At 38.7% G+C, this 17015-nt stretch overlaps 1 protein-coding gene across 3 annotated transcripts in view; it reads left to right on the top strand.

Moving 5' to 3' along the window:
- Positions 1 to 17015, top strand: part of gbf1 (golgi brefeldin A resistant guanine nucleotide exchange factor 1) — a 216104-nt gene that overhangs the window by 118248 nt on the left and 80841 nt on the right. For all 3 annotated transcript variants that reach the window (XM_068020404.1, XM_068020403.1, XM_068020402.1), the window contains exons 5-8: positions 3146 to 3264; positions 6610 to 6718; positions 10060 to 10120; positions 15892 to 15946. In XM_068020404.1, coding sequence (XP_067876505.1) covers positions 3146 to 3264; positions 6610 to 6718; positions 10060 to 10120; positions 15892 to 15946 — 344 coding nt within the window. The remainder of the gene's footprint in view (positions 1 to 3145; positions 3265 to 6609; positions 6719 to 10059; positions 10121 to 15891; positions 15947 to 17015) is intronic.

Below are 17015 nucleotides of genomic sequence, written 5' to 3'. Positions count from 1 at the left end.
GTATTGTATTGTAATGTAAGATAATCTCTGCAGTCAAAAAGAAACCTGATGTTTTTGGGAGTGTTTTACTGTAAATATTGGAACTTCAGCATCTAATTGGCTCCCTCTCACCCAGTGTGTACATTTAGCTGCCCAATATCTCTAAGTTTCAGCAAACCCAGGAATTTGGCAGAAAACCCTGGGTACTGTAGTTTGTCTTACTGCTCAGACCATGCCTTCAACATAATTTTCACCGACTTCTGATGGCAGTGAAAGCGAAACCTTGCTAGACCTTGGTTAAACCGATTAGTTAACCAGTAAGCAGATAATTGAACATAAGCAATGATGCACTGTAGAATTACAAAGTTAACCAACTTAATTCCATCTTCAGAAAATAACAGTTGAATCTGTTCTGCTGAATCAAGATGTAAGCTCGACGTAAGATGCCTCTATGTTAACCATTATGTGATAGCTTAGTTTTTTTGTTGTGTCTGTGGTTTCAGACCCACTTTCAAGAAGAAGGCTGAGAAATAACTTTTTGAAATTTGACTGAGACAAAAAAATTTCAAGAGTTATCTCAAGCTCAAAGAGCTGCCAACGAAACAGATGTTAATTGTATTCTCACCCTCTTACATTTTAAATTGCCTCATCCAGAGAGGGCAATTATCATACCCCCAACTATGATCAGCAAACACAGCATAGACCTTCTGTGTCATATGGCTTAATTCAATATTGGGGAAAAATAGTTTTTAACCCAAAGCAGAGGATCTCCATAATAACTAGTAGAAATGTCTTCTCTGAAGTATAAGAGTAAATTTTCACTTTTAATTCAGCAACTTTTATTTAGGTCATAGTGAAAATATCTTTTATTTTGCTCTGAGTTGTGGTCAAAAAATATTTTTTTTTCCCTGTTATAATGCCATTCCCTTCTTTGTTAGGATCAAATGTTTGCACTGAGAGTGTTTCAATAGACGCATTTTTACTGATTTACATCTGACATTGGCTATTTCCTGAGTATTGCATTAACTGGTGTGAATACATGATGTTAGGTAAGTGACCATGCAAAATTGTTCCATTGAAAGATGGCCTATTTAATGTAGCAGTTGGGTAACGTTAAACAGAGAACTTACTAAATGTTGACCCAGTTGTCAGTATATGAGTCGGATCCTAGTAAATACCATTCTATGCTCGTGGATCTTTGCTGAGCAGATTGTTAAAATATGTGTCAGGCCATATCGTTTATCAAGGTTCAGAATCAGCAGTAGAAGTGATTTTGTGTTGTGAGGAAAAAGTAATCACATAAGTAATTTGGTCATTTGATGAGTCAGATTGTAGGATCTAATCAGTGCTGATACTTTTTCCTGAAAAATACAGTCAGCAGTACCTGAAGAAGTTACTAATGGCATTGCTGGTAGTTTTGAACTGGTAGACTACATTTGTAGCACATTACAGAAACAGGTAAATATTAGCTGGTTTGGAGATTGATGCTCCTTTGAACTGCATTATCCCAACCAGCTGCAATGGATGTGTGTCTGATTTATAAACAACACTTCTTCTGTTGCTGCCAGTTTAAAAATTTTTATTAATGAAAGAGCATCCTATGACCAAAAGATGATTGTTGCAGTGGCGTACCATTGTAATAATTGTCCAAACACGTAATGTAATAAATGAATTACTGCTTTTTACCTTATTACTAGTGTGAATGGAGCAGGACCCCCAGTTTGAATTACTGCCTGGAGTTCTGCCAACTATTTGTTAAACTTTATGAAGGTAATATTTTTGAGTTTATTCTACTGGTGGGGGGCCTCACCTGCCAGCTACCTACATTTGGCAGTCTCCGGTCCGCTGCCCTTGTTTATTTGTCTACTAAAATAAACAGTCAGGAAATCGCGGGCAACTGGCTTGGTTTGTGTGTGCGTGATGCTGCCTGTCGGTCGCACAAACTTCGATATTTGCTTATACGATCCAGTTAGCGGTTTGTTGTTTTTATATTAAACTTTTCACCATGTGCTGGGCATGCTGAGCACAGTAGAAGTGTTCAACTTTGTTGAGCGTTTAATAACTAGATGCGTCACCACATTTTATTATTAGATTTTACATTTCCTTTCCAGTAGATTTTGAGAAAATTAATTATACACCTATGTATTGTAGCACTGTTCTGTGGAGCTCAATGTATTCATAGTGTAGAAATATTCTCTCTACATAACTGAGCTGTACATTACCTTTCTGCTTGGGCAAGCGGTACTACAGTTCTTTCTGGCCATAGCAACTTAAGGAAGCTCACAAAAGTTCATCCAGTTCTATTTCTGGTCAACCTGATAGTAGTTAGCTGTATGTTTCCTTCCTGTTCATTGTGGAACTCCTTCCTCATTGATGGCAGTAACATTATTTATAATCAATAAGATCTTGTGACGGCAATGTAGTGAGAAGGTTATTGATTTTTCAGGTTCTTGTAAACCTAATGTGAATTTAAAACTTCCAACCTTTTACTGTAATGTAACTGCATTTTTCAGTAAATGACTCTTGAACTTCAGAATACTAAGACCATGTGCTTTAGAAGCAGCAATGATTTATTATATAGCTATTTATTCCTACATAATCCAAAAGCATCTCTTCACCTGCTTCTCTGTGCCTCTTAACCCTCAAAATTGTCTCTCTCTCTCTCTCCTCATCTATATCCCAGGACCCCAGAGCCACTTACTGCCACTGCCAGGATTCTTAAGATGCATGGCAGCAGCTTGGGTTGGGCTCATTCTTCTTCCTCCACACACTACAGGAGGATTGCTTGAAAGATTCTGGGGAATCCATGTAATTAGCAGACAGGTGAACATATAATTATGATGTTGCAGAAGGGCAGTAACATACAATGCTGTCCCGTTTATATCAAACCCCAGGACCTGTACCATGGCAATTTTAGGTTGGTTGTTTGAATTAACCCAATGTATAATTAATATGCTGGCACTTTACTGATCATCACAGAAAGTCTCTGACTCTTGTGCAGTAAAGCCTGTTGTGTAGACATGATAAAGTATTGGTTCTATTAATAGATTTAGACTGAAGCAGCTCATTTGTGTTGCAAATTTTAAGCTAATGAGAAAGGCATTCATTTAATACTACCAATTATGATGAAAAGCTAAGGAATTTTTATATTCATGATTTTCTGCAGACCCTTGTCATGAAGGTGCAGCAGAGGGAATTGAAAACATGGCTGATGCTGTCACACATGCTCGTTTCGTTGGCACAGACCCAGCAAGTGACGAAGTTGTCCTAATGAAAATTTTGCAGGTAATGCAGTCTGTAGGTTAATACTAAAGAAAACAGCTGAACCAATTAGTCACTGGTATTAAAATGAAATCTGGTTACTTGGCTAGTAATTAGAGTAATGATGTATTCAGTTTCATTCAAATCCATGTGGGAATACCATGTTTTGGCTTCAGGATTTCTCCTTTGTCTCTGTTGTGAACAAGGGGATTAGATAGTACTCTACATTGTTCTGATTAATTGCTTCTCTTGTCCTCTGTTAATTCTGTACGACTTTTTTTGGGTAACTTTTTCTCTGCTCTTCTGAAGATGGTGAATTATACTGTGGCTTGATTACATGGGCAGACTCCAGACCAAGTCTCAACAGGCATTTGTTTGCCATCCTTGAGAATGAGCGCTGTCAGGCTGGTTAACCATGGGGGCCTCGCAACAAAGACTCAGCAGTTGATGTCCACCCATAATTTTCAGCAGGGGTCACTCAAGACCGATTGAAATTGGGGATCCTGTCTTTTTTTATCATCTTCCTTTGCTCCCAGCTGAAGGATGCTGATGCTATTTCTAGTGCCCTGGTCAATGCCTTAGCTGAGGCTAGCTAACTCAGCATTTAGTTCTTTTTGATCTATATGGCTTTGCACTCCATTTCACAGTGCAGAGACCCATTGAGCCATTTTCAGGGTGAGTCCTTTAAAACTTAAGTATAAATTTGTTGAAGGACAAAAGTGAGTTTTTCTTTCCTTAGGTGAGTAGAAAAACCTTAACTGTTAAGGGAGATAAGGTATAGTACATTGGGGCGGGGAAAGAATACTTTTGAAATGTAGTACTTCTCTCCACCACCCCCCCACCCCCCCCCCCCCCACGCAGAGAGAGACACACACACACCCCCACCCACCCCTGAAATTTGGGTAAGCTTTTATTTGAAATTTAAAGTCACTTTGCATGGAAATTTAGCTTCAAGTTCTGTCAGCAAGTAGTACTGACTTGGATTCCTCCTGAATAATATCCAGGATTAAAAGGTTATCGAACTATGTTGTGCCCTGTGAAGCTATTCGCTGATGAATTTTGGCTGATGTTTGGAAGCCAAAATCAAGAAGTCTTGAAGTAGGAGAAATGGCTTTAAAGATTGATGCAAGGTTTATTTATTTATTTAGAGATACAGCACTGAAACAGGCCCTTCGGCCCACTGAGTCTGTGCCGACCATCAACCACCCATTTATACTAATCCTACACTAATCCCAAATTCCTACCACATCCCCACCTTCCCTATATTCCCCTACCACCTACCTATACTAGGGGCAATTTATAATGGCCAATTTACCTATCAACCTGCAAGTCTTTGGCTGTGGGAGGAAACCGGAGCACCCGGTGAAAACCCACGCGGTCACAGGGAGAACTTGCAAACTCCACACAGGCAGTACCCAGAATTGAACCCGGGTCGCTGGAGCTGTGAGGCTGCGGTGCTAACCACTGCGCCACTGTGCCGAGGTTTTTGAAATCTCTTCTAAATTTACCAGCAAAGGGGAATACTTCATATAAAAAAAAGTTTGCAGCGCTTAAATCTACTTACTGAAATTCTTTTTTTGCAATAAAGCTTCTATTTCAAATTGTTGGTTTTACCTTTACAGATCAGTAACACTGTACCCTTTCACTATAACAATCCAAATTGCCTTGAGGATGAAGTCTTTCTGTGTGCATTAGTATTTCTCCATTAATGTCACTTAGGTTTTTGAAATGAAAACTTTTCTGTAAAATACTATCGAAGTCATGTGCTCAAGAGTAATGTGTTTCTCTCCAGCCATACTACAGATTGGTGTATTTTCATTGTGGGTTTGATTTGATGGTTCAGCATCTACATCATCTACTTGTAGACTCAAACTTTAGAATGCCTAGACTGTGACTGTTTGTTGTGATAGAAAACAGTGTAATTAAGTTTGTGTCTTTAGGGTAAGTTTACAAGAACATTGCTGATTTATGTGGAATGATTTTTTTGCCACATTTTGTGGAATGCTGAAAGTCTATTCTAACACCTTGTGCATGCTTTCAGTTTCTCAACTTCCCTTATGTTGTTGAAAATGGAGAAAGAAAGACAAACTATTTTTTCTCACGGTATTTGACTGTATCTATCAGTCCATAATGCGCAATATATCATTCTGCATCAAAACTCCTCAAATTTTAACCCAACTTAAATGGCTTCTTCTGATCAGGACTTTGACTCCATTTGGAAATGGATAAACTGGGAATGGGTTGCTTGTTGCCTTTTCCATCAGATTATCAAAGGGGCCATCTTTTTAAATTTCATTGAATTTCATGCTCGTTGAAGACAGGTCAGCATCTAGTACATACTTTTACCCCAACTCTGTTGTAACGAATATGTTCAGATTCCATTTTAGTCCCAATTAGTGTTGAATTAAAGGATGTTTTGCGTTGTTGTCTAGTGTCTACTGGGAATTGGGTTGCGCTCGCCAAACATAATATTTAACTTGGGGCCCTTAACAGCCAGGAGAGAGAACTTGAACCTTATTGTTTAGTGTTGAATTCAGCTATTCTGACCTCTTATTGCGATTAATCTGATTGGTCAGGGAGGTTGCAAAAATGATAAATTTGAGTTATTCTTGTGTGCTGTCCATGGTCTGTTGAAGGCTAGCTGAGATTGGGAACCATTGCGTGTGCATTCTCTTAGCTAGAGAATAATATGTGATGATCTAAAGAGGCAATAGAAATTAACTTATTAATTTCCTTATGGAATTTTCTCCCATTCAAAAAAGCAGTTTTTTCACACACTGTATACTTTTCTAGTTAACTGTGCTTTTGTTACTAAAATTCAAAACATAATAATTGGGAAAGCATTTTAGCTTCTATTTAAGGACAAAATAGGAGTATTGTACTCATTCTCCAAAAAGTTGAAATATTGGTGTACTCATTTGCGTTTTGGAACATGTTTGTATGTGTGTGAAGAATGGATCTGTCAATATGCTTTCTGGCATTTGCTTTCAGATGTCTTGAAACTTTGCTGTTACTGGTCCATCAGACCAGCTACAATCTTGGGGTATCATTGTTCAAATTGTATATAGGCAGGAACCACATAGGTGGCCTTGACCTGAAAATAAATAATTACATATTGAGTATATTGCCCTTCAGTTTTTCAAGTAACCATGCAGGTTTGTTCGAGAGCTTTTGAAGGGCATTAACTCTACCAAGTTATCAAATCAGACTGTGCATGAAGTATTTGAAATGCTTTCTGCATGCTGAACAGTGCAACATTCTTCATAAGTTAAACTTATTTTTGATTTGTTCCTAATGATGGTTTTATATTGATGAAAGAGTTGTGTAGACAGAAACTGTTTTATGTAATGTTTGATTATATCTTTTTAGGTCTTAAGAACATTATTACTCACTCCTGTTGGTGCTCACCTAACAAATGAATCAGTCTGTGAAATAATGCAGTCATGTTTTCGAATATGTTTTGAAATGAGGCTTAGTGGTAAGTTTCTCTTGCCTATTTTACCACGATCTGTGTTCCATGCTCTTGCTGGATGAGGGAGCTAAATAAGTGGCAACTCACAGGATCCCACATACAACCTTATATCCCACGCAGGCTGAACATTAAAGATGAAACCATGTAGTGGAGGTCTATGTGGGTTACGCTGTTCACTTTATCATATTTATGTGCAAAGCGTTCTACTGCTGATGGTGCTCTGCAGTAGCTGTTGGGTGTGAAAGGATGGCAACTTGGGAGTAAATCAGCACAAATTATGATTTTTTTGCATGAATGAAATTCACCACTGTTGGTCGAATATTCCTTTTATTCTGGCCATGCAGCTTAGGTTAATTTTGTATGTCATTATCTATTGTTACTTGCAATTGGTTTGAATTCCCTTACAAAGGAGGGCAACTCTAACCAAGAAAGATGATTAAGAAACATCAACTGTGTCTTGAAATAAATCACTGAAGGCCTTTAAAAGTACTTCCATTTTCAGTTGTCTAAACTGCTAAAATTGGCTATATTTATTGTGGATCTAACAGACTATTTTCAACATGTTTTGCAAAATCACAGTGCATTTCTGTATTGGTTGAAAAGTACATACTGCCATCTAAAATTGAATGAGAATTGTGAATAGCCGTGTTTGAAGGCCGTAACTGTGGCTTCAGATCACTGTTAGTCTCTTCTTCAGATAATTAATTAGCGAATTACTTTGTAATTGTAATCAGGTCATTCTTTTTCCTTCACTGGAAAACACACTGATTCTACAATGGACTAGGAAATTATTTTTATGTTTTTCTCTAACTGTGATGAAAGGGCAAGCAGCCTGCTTCTGGTCTCTATTTTTCTGACTGAGCTCACACAGGTGTCCGAGGGCAGCCTGGATATGACTCTTGCTCTGTTTTATTCATGCTCCCCCTCCCCCCACCCCAACCCACCCCAACCCACCCCATTCCTCGTTGAGCAGAAATGCCTAGCCTTTCATGACCACTTTATGCAGCACAGGAACTGGGATCAGAGGTTCATCTGTACAGGGTCTGTGGAGGAGCAATAAGAGCATCAGGAATAGGAGCAGGGGAAGGCCATAAAACCCATCAACCCTGATCTGCCCATTCAACAAGATCATGGCTGATCTTCCACCTCAACTCCATTTCCTCATCCTATCTGCATATCCCTTGATTCCCAAAAATCTATTGGTCTCCGTTTTGAATATTCTCAACCACTGAATATCCACAGCCCTTTGGGGTGGAAAATTCCAAAGATTCACAACCTTCTAAGAGTAAAAGGCAGATCATGCTTGCCTAATCTAATTGAATTTTTTGATCAAGTAACAGAGAAGGTCGATGAAGGAAATGTGGTGGATGTTGTCTATTTGGATTTCAAGAAAGCGTTTGATAAAGTACCACATAAGGCTGGTTAACAAAATTGCAGCTCATGAAATAGGAGGGTTATCGTCCAATTGGATAAAATATTGGCTTAAGGACAGAAAACAGCGAGTCGTGGTAAATGGAGGTTTTTCAGACTGGAGAATGTTGGACAGTGGTGTTCCCCAAGGGTCAGTGCTAGGACCACTGCTTTTTTTGATCTCGGTATACAGATTAGAATTTCAAAATTTGCCGATGATACCAAACTTGGAGGAGTGGCAAGCAGTGAGGATGATACAAACTGTCTGCAAATGGACATAGATAGGCTAGCAGAATGGGCAAACAAGTGGCAGATGGAATTTAATACTGACAGGTGTGAGGTGATGCTTTTTGGCCGAAGGGATAGGGTGAGGCAATATAAACTTAATGGTGTAGTTCTAAAGAGTGTGCAGGAACAGAGGGACCTGGGGGTTCATGTGCATCGATCTTTGAAGATGGTTAGCAAAACATATGAGATCTTGGGCTTCATAACTACAGGCATAGAGTTCAAAAGCAGGGAAGTTGTGCTGAACCTTGATAAAGCTCTGGTTAGGTCCCAACTAGAGTATTGCATCCAGTTCTGATCCCCACACTTTAGGAAGGATGTGAGGGTCCTTGAGAGTGCAGAGGAGATTTACGAGAATGGTGCCAGGGATGTGGGATTTTAGTTACAAGGTTAGGTTGGAAAAGCTGGTGTGTTCTCCTTGGAGCAAAGGAGATTGAGGTGAGGTTTGATAGGGATGTACAAGATTATGATGGGCTTAGATAAGTTAGACAAGGAAAAACTGTTCCCATTAACTGATGGTGCAAGGACTAGGGGACACAGATGGAAGCGTTTGGGCAAGAGATGCAGGGGGAATGTGAGGAAGAACCTTTTTATGCAGCAAGTGGTAATGACCTGGAACACTCTGCCCACGAGGGTGGTGTAAATAGACAATCAATGATTTCAAAAGGAAATTGGATGCTCACTTGAAGGAAATAAACTTGCAGGACTCGAGGGATCGAATGGGGGAGTGCACTGACATTTCTCTACGGAGAGCTGGCATGGACCTGATGGGCCGAATGGCCTCCTATGCTGTAAATGACTCTTAAAACATTCCTCCTCTTCTCTGTCCTAGAATGTTAAGTTCTGAGAGGTACTGTAAAATCAGTGGCACTTAGTCAGTGAAAAATATTTCTTTTCTAGGTGTTTTTAGTATATCATGGCCATAGTATAAGTGATTATAAGTAGCCTATAGTGGGACAAGTTGAGAGAAACCCCCTCTGGTCAATTACTGCGCCTAAGTGGAACAAATTTCTGTTGAATCCTGTTAGGAATATTTATTTCATGATATTTAGTTAACCAATGATGTATTTATCACAAGAGCTATTTTGCGCAGAAGGTGTATTGCTAGTTGTGTGGTGTGAAAAATCTGGTTGCATTCCATGCAAGTCATCAAAGGACCTCTGCAGAATTGTGTTGACCTAAGTTTTCCATTCTAGCTGAAGGATGCCTTTTATGATTTAACCCTTCGGGTACTGACAGAGCACTTCACTTTTAAAAAAAAAAATACTTTTCAGTAAGGTATGAGTTAAGTGTTAAATGGCTCTTTATTTCTCCTAGTTTCTATTTTCTAAATGTCATACTGTTGGAGATATATAGGTATTGTTTGCAGATATGTGATCAGAAATGTGTATTTTATTTTAAAAGCAGTAAAAGGGCATTTCGTACTCTGAAGGGATAAACAGACAGCTGCTCACACAATGGCTGACGGTGCACTAGTGCCATCTTCCTTCTGTTTGTGTCAGACAAATGCATCGAGTTTAATTTAAAATGGTTTAATAAGCTCTGCTTAATCCTTGGTAAACAAAACTAGGAGGGAGGTCTACTTGTTGGAGCCTCTTGATAATATCACAATGCATAATGACACCTGTGTTATTTGTTTTTTCTCTCTGCAGAGTTATTGAGGAAATCTGCTGAGCACACACTGGTAGACATGGTGCAGCTGCTGTTCTCAAGGTAGACTACTGAGATTAACCTGTCATAGTTCTCCCTTGGGGCTAACCAAGGGCAGCTAACTTTGTGTGCCTTGATACCTTAATAAAAACAAAGGTGGACTTGCTTTAGTTAATCCTCGTGCTGCTGTTTTGTTCTTGAGCAGTGCAAATGTAAGAGCATTTTTCTTGACCGAAAGAGGCTTTTATTATTTATCATTTGAACCAGTAATATTGTTGAACAGGTATGTCATCTGATATTGTTGGATTGTAACTTTTTCCTGTGTATCCTGCTGTTGAGATAAAGTTTGAAGATTCATGAGGTGTGAATTGTTTATGTGCCTAAAATTTTTTTATATCTTTTTATTCCGTGTGGTCTCCACTTAAAAAAAAAATTATCATCTCTCTGTCTTCCTGCCTCATAGTTTTTCACCACCTTCAAATCTCCTCTTTCTATTTCCTCAGTACCATTTCCCAGGTTGAGCTGACAGGCAGATGATGTACTTACAGGTCTTTTGCCGAAATGATTCTTGAGACAGCCATTAGGGCGTGTATGATGATGCAGGGACAATTTGTCCTCGGACTTGTTTATGTGCAGTATAAGCTGACTGTAATGGACTGGTTGTGCATGGGTGTTCTCTGTTCAAAGTAGCTGCTCAACTTACTTTTCAAAGCACAGTAAATCTAGCAACTTAATCTTCATCTCCAGGGTTAGTTGTGGCTAGCTAGTTATCGACAGCTCATGCTGCAGCTCATTCCGCCACTCAAATTTAAGTTTCTATGTTAATTCTGATTGAATGTGATATTGCCCCCCTTGGACGTCAGGGTGACCAGCTGGAGTGTGGCTGTGTGTGTTCGTGACTAAGTGGATTTGGGATCCTGCTGGTGTTCTTTATCTGACCCTGAATCCCAAATAAATTAGTTGCTTAGAAGGGATGCTATTTTTCAATTGAAGTGTCATTTTGTTTCATCGCAAGTAATATATTTACTATTGAAGTTGTGAATTTGATTTGGGATTCAAATTTTGTCCATTGTAAATGGTTATCCGTGATTTAACTGCTGTACTTTTCCTCCCTCCATGTCTCTTCTCTGTCCCTTTGGGGAAGTAACTTCCTTCTTTGGCCTGTCTGAAATCATAGATTTGCTACGCAAGGTTATCATAGTAATAAGTCTGTGTTCTACTACTCTGACATACAGCAATAATCCAGTTAAGTGCTGATGCTACCAGCCTCCTTGTGTGCGTTAAAAAGTTGAATCAAATTTTTCTTCCAATGGTGCACGAGCAATGTTAATTGCATATATTAGTTTCCAATGTTGTAATATTTCTGTCCAGTTATGCAAATATAGTTACATGTTCTGGAACTGTCACTTTCTAGACAGTCAGTGATTATCCTAAAATATTAGCAGGTTAGTATTATGGAAAAATTAACTCAGACTGTTGGAAGGTCCAGGGTCATAACTGTGTCTGTAGATCATTGATGGGGAGCATTTTCAGCTTGTGTCCATCCTTTTCAAACTTTCATTTGTTTTTAATATTTAATTTGACCTAGTATTTATTTTCAGTGCCCTGTTTATTTGATTAAAGCTAACAGTGAATTTCTCTTCCCTTTTTACTCGTCCTCATCATGTCTCCTATAGTCCATTTTGAAGGCAGCAAGGAAGGTGAAAACAGGCAAGCATTCTTCTTGGACATGACCAGGGCAATTTTGGGCAAGTTTTGTATCCCATAAACTGTGAAGAGGTTTCTGGCACTTAAAGTAGGCCTGCAGGGATTGATGTGGACGATAAGCAAATTTAACTGCAGCATGCTCAGAGTTATAGATAGGGTGTGCATGGAGAAACTGTGTCTAACTGTGGGTGAATCCAGATCAAGGGGGTGTGAATACAAGATAACCACCATCAGATCAAATTTAAGAATTTGGAAGAAGTTTCTTCTCACAGTGTGGTGAGAATGTGAAACTTGCTGTCAAATGGAGTGATTGGAATAAATAGCATTGATGCATTTAAGAGGGAGAAAGGTATAGAGAGATATGGAGGCAGGTTGGGAAGAGATATTTAGGGTGAGAGGAGTCTTCTGTGGAATATAAACACCGGCATAGACTGGTTGGGCTGAATGGCCAGTTTCTGTGCTGTTGATTCTATGTAAATTCTATCTGTATTTCTGGAATTTCAACTATCTTAATCCTTGGTGATTGTCAAGAGCTTCAGATCTCTTTTCTAGTTACTGGAAACATGGCATCTCTTCAAGTCCATCTCACAGAACAATTGTCATCATACTTGTGTTTATTGATGGATTCTTTGCTTTCACTATGGCAGTTTCATTTCCTTTGTCTCTTGTCTGCTCTCATCCCAATTGCTGATTCTGGTTTTCATTGTTTCTCCAGTCCACATTTGTGATCTAATTTCTAGCAACCTACTTAATGTGTGCTGCCCACAGTTTTAACTTCACAACTTTCCAGATGTCACCACTGAGTTCTTCAGAAATGCAATATAGCTGAAAATCATCTTCAGTTTCAAAAACAATTTTGCCATCTGTTAAAATTTGGTGATTTGTTTTGTTAAGTATTATAGATTTTTATACTGATGTGTACATATATCTTTGTGTTCTGTAATGTGGTGTATCAATATTTCCCCTTCTGTAATATATGTTGGGGATTATTCTGATGCTCTGGATATGAGAAGCACTGTAATTATAAATTATGATGTATTAGTTAATGTGTAACATGTACAAAAGGTTAGAATCATCCCTCAATCTTTTCCAACATGCTGATAAGACCAGAGAAATATGGGCTGTTGGAAGCAGAGATGCTTTTCTGTGATGTGGGTGTGGTTTTTAATATTTGTAATTCTTGCTGAATACTTGATGGCTTTTCTCTAATGAGTTTTGTTCAGTAAGTTGTTGGGGATCCAAAGGATGTGTTCATTTTGTATTCACATGATTGCTCTCGTTAGTTCTGTTCCATGCACATTGCTGATGAAGAGAGCTTATGGGAGGAACAGATGTTGTGGAATTAGGACAATCACAGTACAAGTGGTAAAATACAAGATTAAATTGTATGGTGGGATTTAGAACATCAGATCTACTTATTCTAAAGCTCAGTTTGTGAAGCAGCTTGTTGGACACTACTCTGTTGGCTTTTGTTTCTGACCACCCACCCAATGCCAGATCTATTAGGTATCGAGTTCTTCTATAATGAAGCAGTACAATTAACACAAATTGCAGTCACTTAATGGCTGTAGAGATTAAGTACTCCTAAAGGAGTATGTAGGTACTGCAACCAGAATGAAATTCGAATCTGATTGAGCCTCAGCACATTCACTCGTTGTTTATATGTCGGTCACAGATTGACTTTATAAAGTACTAAGTATAAACTGTTAGAGTTGACTGATAACCAAGAGTGTGTTAAGATTGCATCAAGGGCATAACTTTTTTTTAAAATTCCTGGTAGTTAATAAGATTTAAACAAGTGTCCTTGAACAAATATGAATGACTTCAAGTAGTTTACAGAGAATTTTTTTAGCTGTAGCTTTTTTGACTTTTTTCCCCCACTCCTGTGCTGCGAACCCTTTTTCAGCCAATTAGGTGCAAAGGCAGCAGGTGATTTCTCCTAAATTCTTCCTGATGCCCCTCTTGAGCCAGAAGTGGATGATTATTATTCAAGCAAATGCATTGTCTAGTTTTCCACCACAGCTTATGTGAAAGTGTCTGGGTTTGGCTTGATGATCCTTCTGTAAGATGTAAGCACATTTTATGCAGAACTGATAAGAGATCCTTTGCCCTGTGGATTGTGGTGCAGTGTATCCGTGCTTTCTGCCACAGTAGATTAAACTACAGCTAATAATTCCTAACCTATTAGCTTTTCTGAATGTGGCGTAAATAGTTGCTTAAATTTTATCGAAGCACCATCTCCCTTTTTACATTTAAATCGATCAATTGTGTAACAATGCTCTATGCAAACAATACATCTATATTTTGGTTCAACAGTAATGGAGGTGTGGGAATAAAGTGCGCTGTAATTTGTGATCAATGACTTCTTCATTCAAGCAGAAGTCTTCCCTTGATGGTGTGATGTAATTAGACATTAGAAATGTTATTTCCATTTTTTGTTTCTAAAATGTCATGACTTTGGTATATGGAAACATTGGAGGGACTAGTGTGAACTGAGAGTTTACAAACCGTATTCATAACTTTTACTGTTAGTTTTCAGCTTGTAAACAGTCAGAGCAAAGTTACTCATTGCATTAATAAATAAACCATATGCATTGCATTCTTTGGTCCCACTCAGCTACCTAATAACTTGTATAGGAATGAGGTGCAAGCTGAAGAAGCTCCTCTTAGCTATGCATTGAAGAACTGATAAGGAATACAAGAATAGAAGAAAGTTATTTCAATCTTTGTTCTTGGTGAGGTTCTGCTTGATTGGAGCTGTCGCGCCTCTATTTAAAAAGGGCATCAAAATCGACCAGGAAACTGTAGGTTCGCTGGGAACAATGCAAGAGGGAATAGCGAACTAAGCAGCCAACATTGATAGAAAAAGTGAACATCCTGTTTGACAATATCATCTTGAATTATTTTGAGGATGTTGTAGATAAAGTAGATATTTATTATTATTATTTAGAGATACAGCACTGAAACAGGCCCTTCGGCCCCCCCGCGTCTGTGCTGACCAACAACCACCCATTTATACTAACCCTACAGTAATCCCATATTCCCCACCACTTACCTACACCCTAGGGGCAATTTACAATGGCCAATTTACCTATCAACCTGCAAGTCTTTGGCTGTGGGAGGAAACCGGAGCACCCGGTGAAAACCCACGCTGTCACAGGGAGAACTTGCAAACTCCGCACAGGCAGTACCCAGAATCGAACCCGGGTCCCTGGAGCTGTGAGGCTGCGGTGCTAGCCACTGCGCCACTGTGCCGCCCAAATATGGGCACTTCATTTCGCATATTTTTAGACTTTCTGCACTTTTTTTGTCAAAGTTCCAAAGGAAAGACTTTGAATTGAAGTATAAGGCACAGGAATCCAAGCTGACACAAGAAACTGGTTAGAAAAGAATGGAAGTAGAGAAAATAAGGAAAAAAGTCAGTCAGGCGGAAAATGTTGGGTATTAGGTTTTTATAGTGGATATTTTCACAGATTCAGCATCACAGACCACTTCGGTTAGGAAGCCCAAGCTGTGACCTCAGTGACTGTGCCTTTATTCAATATTTAAGTAATGGTAATGAGCTTGGGGGCTGTACATAATCGTTTCAAAATGGAACAAAACAAAGGAATTTAAGAACATTTATGTTGAACACTACGTTGCCTAATTGAGCATGTACCATGAAAAACAGTCCACAGGTGCTTTGTATTCACATTGAATGGCTTAACCCTGGCAGCTGATAAATCTGTCCCAGAACACTTCTGATGTCCTGTGTGATACATCCCCACTTAAAAAGTGAGCATAAGAACCAGAGGCGACATGAGGAAAACCTTTTCACGCAGTGAATGGTTAGGATTTGGAATGCACTGCTTGATGAGATGGTAGATACAGATTCAATTGTAGCTTTCAAAAGGGAATTGGATAAATACTTGAACCAGAAAATAAAATGTAAGGGTATGGGGAAAGAGTAAGGTATGGGACTAACTGGATTGCTCAATGAGCTAAGTGGCTTCCTTTTGTGCTGTACTATTCAATAATTCTATACATATAATGTATATAATATATATGTAGGGAAAAAAACATTTATTTCAGACACTGTTCTATGATTCTCTTTTTGCTACTTTCTAACAGTTATTACTTTTCTATAGGTTACCTCAATTTAAAGAAGAAGCCAAGTGTTTTGTGGGAACTAGTATGAAGAAGGTAGTATGATACCTACTCTTTTTTTGATTGAGTTCACAGTGGCTTTTGGCTTAAATACAGCAGTGTGTTTAAATTACTCCATCCTGTTTTTGTGTGTTTTCTTTGCTTGTATGCATTAAGATCTTATTTTGACTGCGTTGTGCTTGGCATTAGTTCTTCACTGTTTCTCATAGAGTTCAGAATTTTGAATAAAAACATTTGAAAGAGTGCAATGAGGGTAAATCACTATTTGACAGGAAATTAAGGATCGACTGTTGTTTGGAATTTTCCCAATGCAAAATCTGATGTGCCCTTTTTTTTAATTGGTAAAAGGCAAGCACAACAGCCTTAACAATTATCTTGGGCATCCAGTGATCTCACCTGCTCTCCCTGCTTTTGAAAATGTCATTCTGAGTACTGGTGCAAGTGCTATACAGATAACAAATTTCCCTAATTTTCTCTGATGTTCAGATATGCAAGTTTTTATAAGCAACTTTTCTTCTCCCGATTAGTTCATATCTGATGCTAATGCTGTGGTAATATAAAGTTTGTGTTGTTTTGAAATCAGAATTAGTAAGTGATTATGAACCAAGTGTGAAAAACATATGGAGGGCAGAAAATTGTTCAACCTCTCGCCAAGCATGTTTCTGTAATTTCTTACTGATACTGACGGGTTGCTAGTGCAGATCAATAGACATGATGAAAAATGTTCTGAAGTAAAGTCACTTTCATGTTTGAAATCACTCTGCTTCCTGTCTGGAACTGAAATTTCAGATCTAGCATTTCCAGTTAAATTATACAGCATTTCGCTGTGGTGCAGGCATCTTGGAAATTGTAGAAACTTTTGGAATTCTTTCCAGATTTCACCGTTCCAAAGAGTTGAAGGACTAGGAAAGAGGAGGGAAGTGTGTAACGTGGAAACCCTCACACTCCTCTTTCCTGCACACTCTTACTTTCTTCTACTGCTTTTCCTTTTCACACTCTCCCAGTTCCCCTCACACCTCCCCCTTCCCCCAAACTACTTCCACTTCTGAAGTGCACACATGTATCTTTTGTTTTTCTGGGAGATCCATGATTAGGACCTCAATTT

Source organism: Heterodontus francisci, chromosome 42 (genome assembly GCF_036365525.1).
Source record: "Heterodontus francisci isolate sHetFra1 chromosome 42, sHetFra1.hap1, whole genome shotgun sequence".
NCBI classification, from domain to species: Eukaryota; Metazoa; Chordata; class Chondrichthyes; order Heterodontiformes; family Heterodontidae; genus Heterodontus; species Heterodontus francisci.
This window is presented reverse-complemented; position numbering and strand designations above follow the sequence as displayed.